This window comes from Pungitius pungitius, chromosome 16 (assembly GCF_949316345.1).
Source record: "Pungitius pungitius chromosome 16, fPunPun2.1, whole genome shotgun sequence".
NCBI classification, from domain to species: Eukaryota; Metazoa; Chordata; class Actinopteri; order Perciformes; family Gasterosteidae; genus Pungitius; species Pungitius pungitius.
Genome location: NC_084915.1, coordinates 5,448,716 through 5,464,551, shown reverse-complemented (window position 1 = coordinate 5,464,551; position 15,836 = coordinate 5,448,716). Strand labels below are relative to the sequence as shown.

Sequence of the window (15,836 nt, the reverse complement as noted above, 5' to 3'; positions counted from 1 at the left end):
ATTAGCTACAGTCCTGTGCATCATGTCTCAGTGGTATCGACATCCAGACATCACACTGACATAATTTGACAACGTCGGCGGTCATGAGATCCAAGAGCCGACTGCTGGTTAAATACATCTCGACCAACTGGATCACATCAAATATACAATGACAATTAGACCACCTGCTAAGCTTGGTTTAAATAGGAGAGAATTGAGGAAAATTTGAAAAAAAAAAATGCTTCGACAACAAACTATGTTGACTAATTAGTCATTTTGACTGACAATGAAAATAATAATTTTTAGAATTTTGTAATTAGAGTATGAAGTAAGACCCTTACAGAAAAAAATACATAATAGAAAACGCCAAATCCTTTACACTCGCTTTATTTGGGAACTATGTGTGGAATTTGGAAGACTAAAATAGCTCACCTCCATGTTTCCGTCCATGCATTTGGAGGACTCAGCGCAGTGGGGGGGGCCGTCGTCCCAGCCGGCATGGGGAGCGTCGTCAGGGTGACAAATATCCAGGAGGCCACTCCGACAGGTGTTCACGACTGCAGCGGTGGTGCGGGGGTCTGCGGCACACAGGGCCCCCCCTAAAGGCTGCTCTCTCCCAGCTGGTTCGATTTCCCTATTGGCCGAGCGGGAAGGCGCCTGGGCCCCGTGTGGCAAGGCCCCGGAGTAGGTCACCCTGTTACTGCAGTCTTCCTGAGCAGGTTTTCCTGAGAGACCGTTAGAAATGTAGCTGGGGTGTCCTGCCCTCTGCCTCCCCTGCAGCACTCTCCCATGGGCCTCAAGCAGGTGGCAGAGGAAGACGGCCTTTTCCAGCTCAAATTCCTGCCTGTGACACAGCTTGCGGACCGCCTGCTCGCCCTTTAGCTTCTCGTACAGCGTCAGCAGCAAATGATCAAGCTTTCTGTAGGTTTCTCCACTGCACAGACCTAAAAACTCTTTCTCCGTGGACTTAATTCCGACGCATGGTGCGCCGTATTTGGCGTCCACCTTCCCGCGCGTTGGACCTTGGGTTTCGTTGGAGGGCCTGTCCTTTCGGCCCCTTTGCCTCGCCGCCGGCCCCCTCACAGCCTGCTGCTGATCCTGCTCCGCTTCGTGCAGGGGGCGCCGGCGCTCCACAGAGAGGGGTCCACGGGCCTGCCGGGTCTGCTTCTTCTCAGCTTCCCAGTCAGCCCGCAGCCTCCCTAGCTCCAGTCGGCAGTCCGTCTGGACCCGGCGCGGCTTCTTGGACGACAGTGTTGGAGGGTTATCCCTGTCCGCCCTCATCATGACCAGCTCACGGCACAACATGCGAGGAACGGCAAGGCGTGTGGATTTCTACAGAGGGGCCATGCAATCGGAAATGAGAGGGTCGTGCGAGTGGGCGACAGTTGGTTATCAGACATGCAGCTATCACCCGAGGTCACTGAAGAGGTGCGAGAGAACAGGAGAAAGAGTTATAGCTGCATTCAAATGTTTGAGAGAGCAGGCGATAATTTATGTTAAAGGAAAAGAGATGAGGGCAGGACTCGGAGGAGTTTTAGGAAAGCAAGCACATTCAAAATGAATTAGTTTAATGCAGTAATGAGCAAGGCAGATGTGTTAAACGGTGCGAGCTTTGTCTATGGGAAGTATTAACTAGTTTGTATGGATACATGCATGACGTAATGGTTAATTGCATATGCATTCCAACGGCAAATTAGGGCTAATTATGCCTGACCCATGTTTAAATGTGTTCTATCCAAACGTGGCCAAACTAACAACTTTTAAACAGAAAACGTAATAAAACAGCACGAGCATGCAACAGGTGTACCGGGGAGCAGCACCGCTAGCTGTCACTACGGAGGACGGGGTCTTCGCTCAAAGGCTAATTTACAAGCCCAATTTATCAAGCTTTTATATGTCCAAGCAGCAACAGGTCATGATAATTCATTTATCGCCATTTAGTAAGCTGCATAACCGTCTTAAGTGTATTGCATTACTTGACCACTAGTGTTAGCTGCTGCGGCGGCGTCCCGTTAGCCTGTTAGCTCACCGTTACGTTTTCTGACCACAACTCGTAACAAACTCACCGAGCAGCGGACCCAAGTATCATGTTTAACTTTCCATCGACGGACTCCCCCTCTTTCAGCCAAAATACTTATGTTGCCCACGTCTAAACCAGGCGTGACTCAGCCAACCCGGGGAGTGTTTACGTTGTTGTTAAAGGTCCGGGGAGCCACGCTAGAAGGGGTTTGTTTACCTGTGAATCGCACAGTGTCACACAGCGCGAGTCCAGCGTCACTGCGCTCACCCGTCCAGGCACAATGCTGCCTTCACGTGCGCCTTATTGTGCCCGGTCACACCATTTGGACACCGGCTGGTACTCGTTATGCTCGTTAAAAATTCCCTAAATGCCAAATTAAGATTAAATGTCCGTTTTGAAAGGAAGGGCAATGCATTTGCAACAACAAATGATCAAGGTTTTCAGTTATTTGTATCTCAGAAGTTATTATATATATATATATATATATATATATATATATATATATATATATATATATATATATATATATATATATATCCGTAGCATATCCTTCCAGTTAAGTGTTTTCATACCCCTACTTAATATACAAAGTTACGCTTTTATTAGTTGTATTTACAAATTTGTTGAGTTATTTGTCTATTTTTCTTACAATAATTGCAGTGTTGCCAACACTCCCTGAAGGCCACATAATCATTGAGACCTTATTGAGAGACTTATATCCAACTAATTTGTGTGAGATCGATGCCCACTAGCGGCCACAGGCTGCTAGTGCAAAGTAGTAAAGGTTTGTAAATGGGCTTAGATTCTGGTGCCCTATAAAGATGGATCACGGTATTAGATGGATTTTGATTGATTAAAAAAAATGAAAAGTTGCCCCAATACTCCTACAAAACCAATAAATATGTAAGTTGGCCGACATAGGACCACACACAACCTGCATTATTTTCCTTATTTTTTCATAAAAAGAATGTATGCTACAGTTCGAAAGTTATTAGTTGAGTGCACTAATTATGTCCTGCATGAGAAAGAATCTGATTTTATGACATTATTTTATGAAAGAATTTCCAGATCCTTATAAAGTTAACCTATCACTGTTTTACATTTGTCATCTCTTACCTACAACCCACAGTGTTTAAAATAGCACTGATGTTTGTGGTGTGTGCCCATAAGTTTCAAAGCACTGTCAAAATGTCCCCTTTTTCACAGTTTGGACACCTTGCAGAAGTAAGGAGGAAAGGAGCAAACACAGAACACAACGGGTTTGACTGAAAATTGTTTTTGCTAAATCAAAGCACTTTGATTGGCGGACACACAGGATGTAAATAAAAAGGAAAAAATAAATGTCTAAATAAATCTGAAGTATTAAGAAAAGAAACACAACTACGGCATGGATAAAAAAAAAGAGAGGAAGCAATCATCTGGTTAAAAGCCAGAACAAAGCTGGAAAAGACACATGCAACAGCTGTGCAAGTGGTTAATAAGAAGCCAGCGAAGGAAGGGAAGAAGGATTTAAGGAATGGGGGAAGAAGCGATCTCGAGGGAGGCAATTTGTGGACCCGGGGACAGCAGAATGGTCCATGAGGTTCCACCACAAGCAGCGACTGAAAAAGGAAGAAAAATATTGTTTACTAAATTGCATACTTTTTCTTTTTACTTTGAGTACACACGACAGGTTCCCTTTCAGAGCAACTAATTTAACATGCACTATTCATGGGACACAATGACTTTATACGTCATGAAACTGCACCGTGAACTTTGACAATAATATAATATATAATCAACAGGAATGCACCATTTCATGTGGTCCCTGGGTCTTTGATAATGTACTTCCTGAGGTTTCACAATTTGACAACAGCAGTGATCTGGAAATGTATAAATCCTCAAAGGTATGTACATACCTTTTCAATATCATGTTGCCAAAATCCATCAAAGAGGCAAAGCATACCCCGTATGACCGCTGCATGGAATCTGTATACGCAGAGAATTAGGCGTTCAATCTGTTTTGCTGTCAATCTTCTCGCCAAAACTTTTGAAGTAAGCTGATAAACTAATGCACTTGCACTGGTTGAGAGCCTCTAACCATGTGTATTCACTACGAGAATGAAAGAGACAGAGAGAGAGAGAGATCCAGTGTTCCCCTCTGACTGTGCTGTCAGGGTGTCCTTCGGCCTCTCCCTCTCTCCTTCCATCTCGGTCTTCTGCCTTGTTGCTGACTGTTGGGAAAAGCAGAAACAGAAATCGAGAGAGCGAGAGGGGGGAGAGCAAATCAGCCAAAAATTCATCCTTTTTGGACAGTAATGATGCTGCTGCTAGATAACTGACCTGTTTCTGTCTCCTGGGCTCTCCTTAAATTGTTGAATTGCTCGCTAAAAAGTTTGCTGTATAACCACGGTTGTACATAGTTGATAATATTTCATTGTTGTGTCACTACTTGTTACTGCTGCACCCTAGTGGACATACAAATGTAGTCAATGTTGAAAGTAAATGAAATAAAGGAATAGGCTGCCAGTTTTTTAAAAAGTTGACCTTCGGCAAAGACATCCAAAAGCAAAAAACTGCAGACACACAAAAACTAAAACACAATGTCAAGACAAGAGACCTATTGAATCTGTAACTTTGGCTGTGTATGGCTTGTTTTTTCCAATCCTATCATGGAGATAAAGAAAATTAGCTTAGTGCAAGGAAAGACCCGTATTTTGGCAAAACAACAGATTTTGGCCACACTCCAGGAAGGAGTTAAGAATTGGGCCCTGAAAAGCCTGTTAATGGCGCTGGACAGGCTGCACGTTCCTCTGTGGCTGAGAAGGATTAGTGTTTGGAAGCAATTTCCATTAGTCTGCTGCACAATGCAGAGGTGCCTCCGGCTTTTTATCCATTGAAAGGACGACGGACCGTTTCGTGTGCCACACAAACACATTTTGACACATGAAGCCACTTTCTTGTTCAAAGGAGAAACTTTTTTCTTCTTGGGGACCAAAACCAAAGATGACCATACTGTTTGGACAAAGATTCAAACTAAAAGCTAGATTGTTAATAACTCTGCCCAGTTTATCATTTGTCAGCGTCCACTTCTCCGAACTGGGATTTTCTGTACTTTGAAGTTTCGTTAACAACGTTCCGATTTTTACTGCCTCATAGTCGCATTGTTTTTGCTTTAGAGTACTTGGGTACAGTGTGGGAGAGAACACACACACACACACACACACACACGACCTGAGCCAAAGCCTGGTCTCCCTCTGAGAGTGTGTGCAGAGATGAGCAGGACCGCACCTTCTGTGAGCGCTACCTGACACTGGAGATGCAAGGGTAGCAGTGAAGGGTCATCTTTCACTGCATTGTCTTTTTCTGCTCCTCCTGCTTCTTTTAAATATAGATTGTTACTGAGCGTTAAGAATATTAGCATATCATTCTCTGGTATTCATTGTTTTTTACGTAATATCTGTCACTGGAGCCAAGTACTTATAGTCAAGCAGGAGGGATGAAAGACATTGAACAAGGAGCACCGGATGTTCTGGAGTCCCCTGCTTCCATCTCGACACAAACTTTCTGTGTGACCTGTGGAATAAAGCTGCCAGCAATCTGAGCTCAAAGGACATCTTTTAGTACTTTTTTTAGGGGGGGGGGTGGAGGAATCCTATTTTTTTTTTAAATTTTGTATTATCAAGATAATTACTTTCACAACAGGTATGTATTTTTTCTTCTTTTTTGAAATACTGAGTTGTTTCGACTGTATCTGACATGCTGAACCTGTGACATAAAAATAGATCAAATAAAGCTATCTTCTCTCATTCAAGTGTTTTTTTCTATAACTCAAAGTCCATTGTAACGTGAAGGGTAAAGAGATAGATGCAATTATTGTTTTGGTATCGGGAAGATGGACAGAAATGAATATTCTATAATGTCAGACATGTTGATATTGTAGGAATTATTAACTTTTAAATATTTGTATTATTCAATAAGACCCATTCTTTATAAAAAAAATGAAAAAAATCCTCTTTTGCGACATTCTGGTCTATTTCACAACAAAAAAACAAAAGACTTGACAGTGGTGGGGTTGAGGGGGGTAAGACACACTCGCTGATAAATGCGTTGGTTTTCTGTTTAACTGTCGTAAAAGTTAATGAGACGGACCGCGATATTCTGCCATTCATCTCAGACATTGAGGGGGTACTTTTGTGGGCCCAGAGATCTTTCAGCTATTCCTCAGCACGGTGAAGGGAGAAGGGAGGGGAAGCAGAGCCAACACAAAAGGCAACATTATTCCCCAACGGATCTGCGCTACATCCTACAATGAATGGAGTATTGAAAAATATAACATTGGGGACTAGATTGTTTTTCATCCTTCACAAATGAGCCATTTGTCCAGGAGTTTCGAGTGGTTTGCTGGTACGGTCTGCAAATGAGACAGCCAAGGCTCTCGGGTGCTGTGCTGGTGTTAAACTCCCCACCTCCAAATTGGAGGCACAGGGTCCCCCTCCCCCCCCCCCCCCCCCCCCCCCAGCGCTGCACCATTTCAGACCCTAGGACGGTCCAGGGGAAAAGATGGAGACTGCACGGTCCAGTCTTGTCTCTTTTCTTGTGCCTCCCACGGCCTCCTGCAAAAGCTTGCGTGTTACATTTAAATGAACACTCTATTGCAGAGAAGCTAAAGATTTTAACACCCCTCCTCCCCCCGCCCCCTAGCCCACCACTCTACCCCTTCTGCTGCTCTCCAAGGAGACGAGAGGCGCCCCTGCAGTGTCATCAGGTGCCTAAGCGTTCCGCAGGGTTCTAGTGACAGATTGCAGGAAGAAGCGTTTATGCCTGACGATGGGGACCACAGAAAGCAGAAATGTCTTTTTGTGCCCCCTCGGCCCGGAATGTCCACTATCTCGAGGGGCCAATATCAAATTCTCCCCTCATCATCCCCTAATACGCATTCCTGTGTAGGGTCAGGGGGAATTCTGCATGAGCAAAGAGACAAACAACCCAAGGCCAAGCCACACACTGTGTACCTCCCAATGACAACACTTCTCCAATAACACTATTCACTGATTCCTGGGAAATTTCCTTATTACAAATCCTCCATTTCGTTAAATGTGATATTTAAAAAAATCTTTTGGCAGTGTTTACTGTAACATTATAACTTTTCCCCCTCGCAGTACAGCTGATAGCATTTTAGTGAAGTATTTGAATTGTCCTGCAGCATGAATGTAGATGAATCGACTAGTTTCCTGAATCTAGAATGTAGGCTATCCAGTGTCTGGCTCAGCGCTATCTAACCCCAAATATTGAGTGATCGTTGTAGAATCCCAATATTCTTCGTCCGAGGGGAAATCCCCTTGATTGGTGCTTGTGTTACAGACACGTTTGACACGTCTGTAACACGAGCCCTCCCCAGCTGTTGACGATGGTCGGAAGATTGGAAATGAATTGCCCCCCAACTTGATTCTCTCGCCGTTGCCGCCTCCGTTACACGCTGCCAGTGCAGGTGCACGGCGGCCATTTTGTACTGACTGTATTAAGACAGCGATGTAACTCTCCTGCATGTCCCCTTGCGTCTTATAGGTAACAGCGGCACTAATTCATGTCTGGGAAACCTGGTTTGCTCTGAGACGAGTTGGTGAGCTCCATAAAGCCCACAGGAAGTGATGTGCACAACGTATGAGAGGATTTATTTTGTCGAGCTACAACCCTGACCTCTGCCAGACTACCATCAATACATAGTTCAGCACCATGACAACAGCTGCAGGGTCCACCAGAGAAAAACGATCCAATACTATAATTAGGCTGCACTGAACCAGGACAAAATACAGTGATCGTATCTACCAAACAGTTGTCTATTACATTTAGAGATGTGCTCACATGCAAACGCCGGACTTTTGAGGAAGCTCCATGAGAGAGACTGACTAGTGTGTGAATGTGTGTGTGGTCAGTCAGGCAGCCATGCGAGGTCAGCGTGTGGTGGAGAGCAAGCGCAGGTGCTGGAACCCAGCCGTCTGGCTCCTGCTGTCCCTGCTGGGGTCCGTCGTCTTGGTGGCCGTCTCTGTGCTGCTGCGACTCGGTGAGTGGGTGTGTGTTTGGGGTCGGGGTCCATGCCACTTGGTATTCTGAAAGACCTGCCTGACTTTAGGGGTCCTCCTCCTGGCGTACAGGACGCTGCATGCGTCCCGGAGAAGAAACTAGAAGCCATTTTGGAGAAATTTGGTCATGGATTGGACAATAGTTTAGTAAAGACATTTTCAAAACACAGACTGTAAAGAACATAAAAGTACAACTGACCAAACATGGATTCCTCACTTTACAGATTCACAAATATGGAAGAGGTGTGGAATGATTAGGGGTTAGGATTTGTGTGTCTACACATATACACTATATATTTGTAGGTTTATGTGCACCAATGTGTATATAGTGTACTTTAAATGTAAAAAAATGAAAGGTGTGCTGGGTATTTGTAGCTGCCTTTAAGTTAAGATGTTATGGTATTATTTGTATTACTGTCTAAGATACCCTTCTTTTGTATCCATGTATGATGATAACAAATTACATTTAAATCAATAGAAATGTAAGAGTTCTTATAACAAATTACAATTTGCTGTAAGGAAATCCAGTTTCCTCACTTGGATTCTTTTTACTTTTAAGACAGATTATTTACTTGACATGTTTTCAAAGGAGCATTCTTTAATTACAAGTATGATGCAATGTAATTGTTAAAGTGAACAATATAAGGAAATATATATTGAAAAGTAATATCCCTTAAGGTTTGGTGCGTTTGTTCGAAGTTGTCAACAACAAGTGTCAGATTAATGAAGTATATTATTTCCTCAGGGTAATTTTTCATAAACTGGCTCAGGGACAGAGTTTGGTTGCATTCAGATTGAAAATGATTCCGACACATTCTGGCCGTTCACATGGCTCAGTAACCGGGTATGGCTGCAAGTGAGCTCCCTGTAGAGAGGTGCTTTTGTGTCCACAGTTTCTGTCTGGCCTGTGTTTACCAGTGCTAGCTGGCCAAAAGCCCTGGGGTTATTTTTTAAGTATCAATTCCGCTCACTGGACATTATGGATCCACAAATACAGAAAAACAATGAATTCAAATGGGTTGCTTGCTGCTCCTGTCTCTTGATAGAGACATAACAAGTCCAAATGACATACTAACTTTTTTTTGTTTGTTCAAACTTCAGGAGACTTGAAAATAAGCAGAAGGGCTGTAAACAGTAAGTCATATTTCAGGTATTAACATTTTTAGCAATAATGGAATGGAATGTAAGCCATTATGTAACCTGCATGCGGGGCCAAGAACAGATGTGCTCCCATCCCCTGAATTTAGAATAGAGCATACATTGTACCCTTTCATTGTGTCTTGATACCACAAACCACCTGGGATGGTCTGTATGACGTACATTGGGTGTGAAGGGTGAACAAATCCATTCTGCTGTCATTGTGAGTTAATCAAAAGTTGAGATTGTAATCTTCAGGTTATGCAACATTCTGGTCACCCAATAATCTTGCTGAGCATTTGTTTGCTCACAGTTTTATCCTCTTGCGTCACGTCATGTTTGCAAAAAACAAGACTGTGACGACAAAGCTTCCAAACGACGTGCGCGAAGGGGACGGGGGAAGTCCCGGGGACTACCTTCTTCTCGAACTTTCTGTCTGTGGGGGGCGTGAGATGGAAAGTCCGAGGATCACCAATTTTGGTGGGATTACATCCTCTGAAGACCATGTCAGCATAAAATGATCCCACAGCTTTCACTCCCTTTCCATGCCGCTAGTATTGCTAAAAAAACACATTAAAGGAATAGGCTAATATATTTGAGATGTGGATGGTGCCCTATGGGGTCTGAACAGGCCTCCTGTCGGGGTTTCAGTCTGTGTCTAGTGTTACAGGAAAATAGATATAGTAGATATAGAGTAGAGTAACTATGGAAGGCCAAGAACCTCCTTTCAACAAATAATTTGACCGCACTCTCCCTTTGTCTCGCTCCATTTTCCCTCCTCCCTCCTGTTTCAGCCAATGGCGTGCAAACCCCCGTGAGGATGCCGTACCAAGGTAAGCATGTGTGAGACGTTTACCTGCACACCTGTCCAGACACTCATGTTGAGGAAAAACATGTCAGCATCCAGGCGACGATATGAGGACATGTTAGTGGCTGGCTCGGTGAAAGGATCAGTGCCTTGTGCTGTCGAAGCAAGGTCACTTTCCCTTCTCTCCATTTCCCTAATCCCCATTTATTTGCTATGCAACCTCCCACTCTCCTGCATCCACCTCACTCCCTGCCAAGGACTCATGTGGCATATTTTGTGCCTTAATCGGGTGGGGTTACACTGTTTTCTATTAAGCGTTATTACATTACTTTTTAGGGGCCTCATATTTGTCAATGAGGCGGCACAATGACAATCAAACAACCTGAACCTCCTAATCTAGACTCAAAGACATGGAACAGAGTTGTGTTTTAACATTAACAATACAAGGGCCGCTTATCTCTCCAAAGTACAACTAGTGAATGGACGTAGCCGGTGTGAGGGTAGAGTGGAGGTGTTCTACAATAACTCATGGGGCACTGTCTGTGACGACGACTGGGATATGGTGGACGCCAACGTGGTGTGCCAGCAGCTGAGCTGCGGAGTGGCCGTGGCGGTGGGCAGCAGCTCTCAGTTCGGACAAGGCTCAGGGCTCATCCTGCTGGACAATGTGGACTGCAGAGGGAGTGAAGCGGACCTCAGCCAGTGCCGCAGCCTGGGCTGGGGCGTCCACAACTGTTACCACTACGAGGACGTGGGCGTTACGTGCAGAGGTAAATTCTTTACGCCACTTCTAAAGCCTAGTGTGGCATCCATGCAGGTGGCACCGTGCGTGGTGACCGCTGCCGTCCGTGTTTGAACGGGTGAATGGCATGCGGCGTAGAGCGCCTCGGCTCAAAGAAGACAATGTGACTAAAATCCCTGCACTTTGTTTTATTCTGATGCTAGAACCGGCGGTGGTGGGGGCGAAAGGTTTTGAGGATCGCACGACACCTCTGCAGGGGAACTTGGGGTTACGTAAGTGCTGCCTGCTTTTATCTGAGGGAGACTGGCCAACTTGGAACGGCTAAGGGACAAAATTGTCTTCTTTTTGAAGCAAAAAGACAAAATCCAGGATCAAACACTGTCATTTTGAGATGACATATACCCACCCAGGTATATTTTCAAAGCGATTACGTGTTATTAGGTGTACAACTACAATAATGAATAGGGAATAAACAGTTAAACTTTACAAATTTCACCACTGAAACATTTTGGGTTTTAAACCATTCAGTATTTTTCCATGACTATTAAGATCACATTGTTAGGTTGAAATGAAATGGGGTACTAGCTGCTGAAACTTGGAGCTGGACTTCATACATCAAAAAGCCAGAAAAATGCTTGTCTTTCCGGACAGGTTAGACAAATTAAATAAAAAATTGGATGAAATGTCATTGTTTTTTTTCACAGCTTGTTTCCACTGCTCCAAAGTTGCCAAACGAATTGCAGATTTAAGCATTTGACCTTGAAAGACACAATGCACATCTGTATTTGAAGTTAATCTTTAGCGAACATGGCTGATGAAATTACTCACCCACTTCTGAAAAGGGAATCGTGCCAGACTTCATTTCAAAAGGTTTAAGGGCAGATGTTGCACTGTCTGTGGAAATAGGTAGACCATTACTCCAATGTGTGTCTAATGTGCTCATTCCAATGCAACCTTAAAATATGTAAGGGAAAACTTCAAATATGTCATGTATTCAAATTTATTGAACTTACACACTAGCTTTTCTGTGTGATCTTTTATATTCGGTTTTTCACTAGGATTGAATTCAGGAACACACACACACACACACACACAATAGTGTAGCAGGTGGTATGCCAGATGTTACTCCAAAATGCAAGGGCAGGTTTCATTAAATAATGAATTGTGGCTTATTATGTTGTTGTGTGGGTCCCAAATGCAATTTGTTATAAACAAAAACTGAAAGTATATATTATATCAGTTTTGTGAAACTGTCACCGCATTGTACATGAGATCAAAAGCTTTTGGCTCAGTGGAAAATGTATTTTGGGAAACTGTACAATACCCCTCAAAGGCCTCTTGAAATCCAGGCTGTCCTTATTGATTGCAGGGTTTTCCTTTGTTGTCGTTCTTTTCTACCCTTATGTCCCACGGCGATGCCAAGAAACAAGAACAACATTCTGTTCACAAGTGATGAATGTAGCAAACACTCTGGGGACCTTCATGAAACCCACTGGGCAATTTAGTGAAGCCATCCAGTCATTTTTAGTCTATTGTCTCAGTTAGAAGGTGTGTTTCTGTCCGGGCCCGGGGCAAAATGACAACATCTGTGGTTAGCACTACATCAGATCTTCACCTTAAGGTCCTTGCTTCAAGAAGCAGTGGCCCACACCCTTCTACTTACCCTGTATCAATGTTTGTTTGTCATCACCACACACACACACACACACAGACGCAGTTATCCTATATCATATAAAGAATTTGACATTTTTGAACAGGACCCTTATAATTCCCTCCCTCTCCATCTTGGTTTAGGAGACGGCACTATCCGTCTGGTGAATGGACAGAATGCCTGTCAGGGCCGGGTCGAGGTCTACTACCAGGGAGCCTGGGGGACTGTGTGTGATGACGACTGGGCCCTCAACAATGCCCGGGTGGTCTGCCAACAGATAGGCTGCGGCAGTGCCCTCTATGCACACACCAACTCCTTCTTTGGCTATGGAACCGGTCGAATTATCCTGGACAATGTTAACTGCCAAGGCACAGAGCAGGACCTGTCTAGGTGCAAAAGCCTGGACTGGGGCAAACACAACTGTGGCCACCATGAGGATGCTGGAGTTACCTGCACCGGTACACTGCTCTCAGTCATGGAATATGCATTAGCACAAGTCGCCCGGATGAAAACTAGGAATCCTTTTCATTGTTGAAACAAATCAACATAAAATAATGAGAGTTTACAGCCATGTTAGCAGCTCCGTTGAGCTAAATGTCGCAGCTCGCTACATCACTTGATCATCGTCATTATCCTATAGTTTGGGGTGTTAGGGTGCTAAAAACAAACTACAAACTGCTGAGGCCGGTTATGATGCTGTTATTTGTTTTATCATTTGGTCCAAAAACAAAAGTACAATTTTCATCAATTGAATGACAATTGTAGTAATTTCTCTAAAAAGCACACACGTGAACCCTAGAGGGAAAGCCAGGGGATCACCACAGTCAGTAAGATTCATCCTCTGGGGACAATTCATCTGTAAAATAAAAGTCAAGTCAATCCATGAAATAGCTGCTAGCATGGCTAAAAGCTGATTAATAACTATTTTTTTAAATCACTATTTGCTGTGGGTGTATTAGTAATTGTAGTAAAAAGAGTGGTTGTGCCACCAATGGCTTGGCAATAGAAATAATAGTGGTGGAGATGATTAACTTGACCACGTGTAAAGAAGAAGTCCAGTTACTAACTTTGAGGTATAATTATGATCAGCTAAAATTATAAAAGCTAATTTATCAATTCCCTGCAAATAAGTGAATAAGGAGGATGAGATGATTTTATACTGGTAGAATTACAGTGGTGTCTGTATAAGTAACGCAGTAGTACTAGAGATGACTCTAGAAATAGTGTAAATATAAAAATGGTATAATCTCCTTTTCTACCCCCTTCAGGATCCACCACTCTACCTCCTTTGGCAACAGAAAACAAGAGAGGGCTTTTGGTAACATATGACACTCAAGGTATACATACACAGTCCAAATGATGTTTGTTAACAAGCACACACACACACACACACACACCACTACTCCTTTGCTGCAGCATTTTGAATTTACTTTAGCTAGATTCTTTTTTCCCCTGAAAAAACCTCCAAATGACCAGCAGGGAGAGCTATTTCTCCCCCATTGACCTCCAATGTCTTGCGCCACAGTGCCATGAATCATGGTGGTGAAAGTGTGTATCAGACCAACCTCACCACATTCATGTGGAACAGGTCTGCCACTCTGGAGACAATAAATGATCTAATTCATACATCTCATCTTCCCTACAGCAACAGAAAACATTCCAGTCACCACAAGACCAACTCCGACGACGGTTACCACAACTGCCCTGACAAAAGGTAACAATTCAAAACTGTAAACACACAATCACAGTACATGTTGTACTTGTCAGGGAAAAAGATGGGTAAAAAGGCACCGTCTCCATATCGCTGTGCAGGCACACCAGCCGTCCGCGTGATGAACGGTAACAGTAGCTGCCAGGGCCGCGTGGAGGTCCTCTACAACAATATTTGGGGCACGGTGTGCGACGATGACTGGGACATGCTCAACGCCGTGGTGGTGTGCCGTGAGCTGGGCTGCGGCCCAGCCATCACGTTCAAGGCCCAGGCCTACTTCGGCTACGGTTCCGGTCCGATCTTGCTGGACAACGTGGATTGCATCGGCTCTGAGCGGCAGCTGTCCAACTGTCGCCACCTGGGCTGGGGTCAGCACAACTGCGGCCACCACGAGGACGTCGGGGTTATCTGTGCACGTAAGAGCCGCCTTTAGCCCTCCATCCCCGTTTGGGGGCCACGTCGGTCCCCATGAGACAGGCTTTCGCGGCGGAGCACATACGGGCCGTCAGCATTGCAACGTGACATCTTACGTCATCAGTTGCCCTGAAAGTTCGCACTTCCCTTTTATTCCCTCGCCCTGCTGAGCTGTCCGGTTGCAATGCATGACTCGGGTACTCCGAGGAAGAGGCGGCCCAGAAAGCATAAAAAATACAGGGGATGAGTCAACGCACATCAGCGTCACTGCCTGCCTGCGGGCCAAACTCCACTTCAACAGGGCTAACTCCAAAGCACACACAGGCTCCTCTTTAGTGAGACCTTTGGTTTAAAGTCCATTAGAAAATCATTTTCATTTATAATGCAGTTAAAATGTTCTCTTTTTATTATTAACATGTTAACTAAACAGTTGTTTAACAATGTTGCGGTAAAGTGTATCTCTGAGTTGTGGGATTGGCCCATTTTCCTCTGCTTCCCTCAGCTTTCGAATTCTTGAGTGCAAATAGCCGTGACTTCCAAGTGACAGAACGCATGCCTTCCACCACAAGGCCTCCCTCTGAAGGTACATCAAACACATCTTCAACCGGCACAAAAACGAATTTTCCTCCGGAACAGGATCTGAATTGATTCACATCTTTGCAGGAATGGTGAGGCTGGTGGGGGGCCAGCACCGATGCGAGGGTCGGGTCGAGATGTACTCAAATTCCGGATGGGGCACGGTGTGCGACGATGCCTGGGACCTCCCCGACGCTCGGGTGGTGTGCCGCCAGCTGGGCTGTGGCCAGGCCGCGGCGGCTCGGCCGGAGGCGTTCTTCGGGCCCGGCTCGGGGACAATCCTGCTGGACAATCTCAAGTGCAGCGGCGCTGAGGCCTCCCTGCAGGAGTGCTCCCATATATCCTGGAATGTGCACAACTGTGACCACTCCGAAGATGCCGGCGTCACCTGCTCGCTGTCGTGATTTCAGCAAAGCCAGGCTCTCGTCTCCACCACGGGCAGGAGGCGGGCATACCAACCTGGCACTTGTATATTATTATGTAAATAACAGCTTCCACATTGCTAAAGGAATACTCCCCCACCACCAACGTGCAAAATAACTAATGTGACGATATATAATGACATACTATAAACTATCTATGCCTATTAAGCACTTTATAAATAAATATGATATTTGAAAAACAAAGCTTTCAACTGTCCGACTCACTCTTAATCGACCCGAAACGTTTTAAATATCTACTGTAAATGGGATTCGTTGATGATTAGCTGAACACAAGTGGAAGTCTCTGTTATTAA

General features: G+C 44.6%; 2 protein-coding genes across 12 annotated transcripts in view; one reads left to right on the top strand and one right to left on the bottom strand.

The window, feature by feature from the left end:
- The window catches only part of LOC119215060 (peripheral-type benzodiazepine receptor-associated protein 1), a 48,241-nt gene extending 45,991 nt beyond the window's left edge, over positions 1-2,250 (bottom strand). For 6 of the 11 annotated variants that reach the window (XM_062558256.1, XM_062558257.1, XM_062558259.1 and 3 more), the window contains exon 1: positions 412-2,248. In XM_062558256.1, coding sequence (XP_062414240.1) covers positions 412-1,284 — 873 coding nt within the window. In that variant the 5' untranslated portion in view covers positions 1,285-2,248. Of the gene's footprint in view, positions 1-411 lie in introns of all 11 variants that reach the window. The other 5 variants (XM_037466847.2, XM_037466846.2, XM_037466848.2 and 2 more) reach the window with 5 other exon arrangements.
- Positions 2,251-7,912: 5,662 nt separating this feature from the next.
- Positions 7,913-15,836, top strand: LOC119215780 (scavenger receptor cysteine-rich domain-containing group B protein). The gene is made up of 10 exons (XM_037468215.2): positions 7,913-8,042; positions 9,163-9,195; positions 9,993-10,041; positions 10,454-10,835; positions 12,506-12,857; positions 13,668-13,736; positions 14,045-14,113; positions 14,212-14,526; positions 14,991-15,107; positions 15,188-15,836. The coding sequence occupies exons 1-10, from the start codon at positions 7,925-7,927 to the stop codon at positions 15,502-15,504; spliced, it is 1,821 nt and encodes a 606-aa protein (XP_037324112.2). The 5' UTR covers positions 7,913-7,924; the 3' UTR covers positions 15,505-15,836.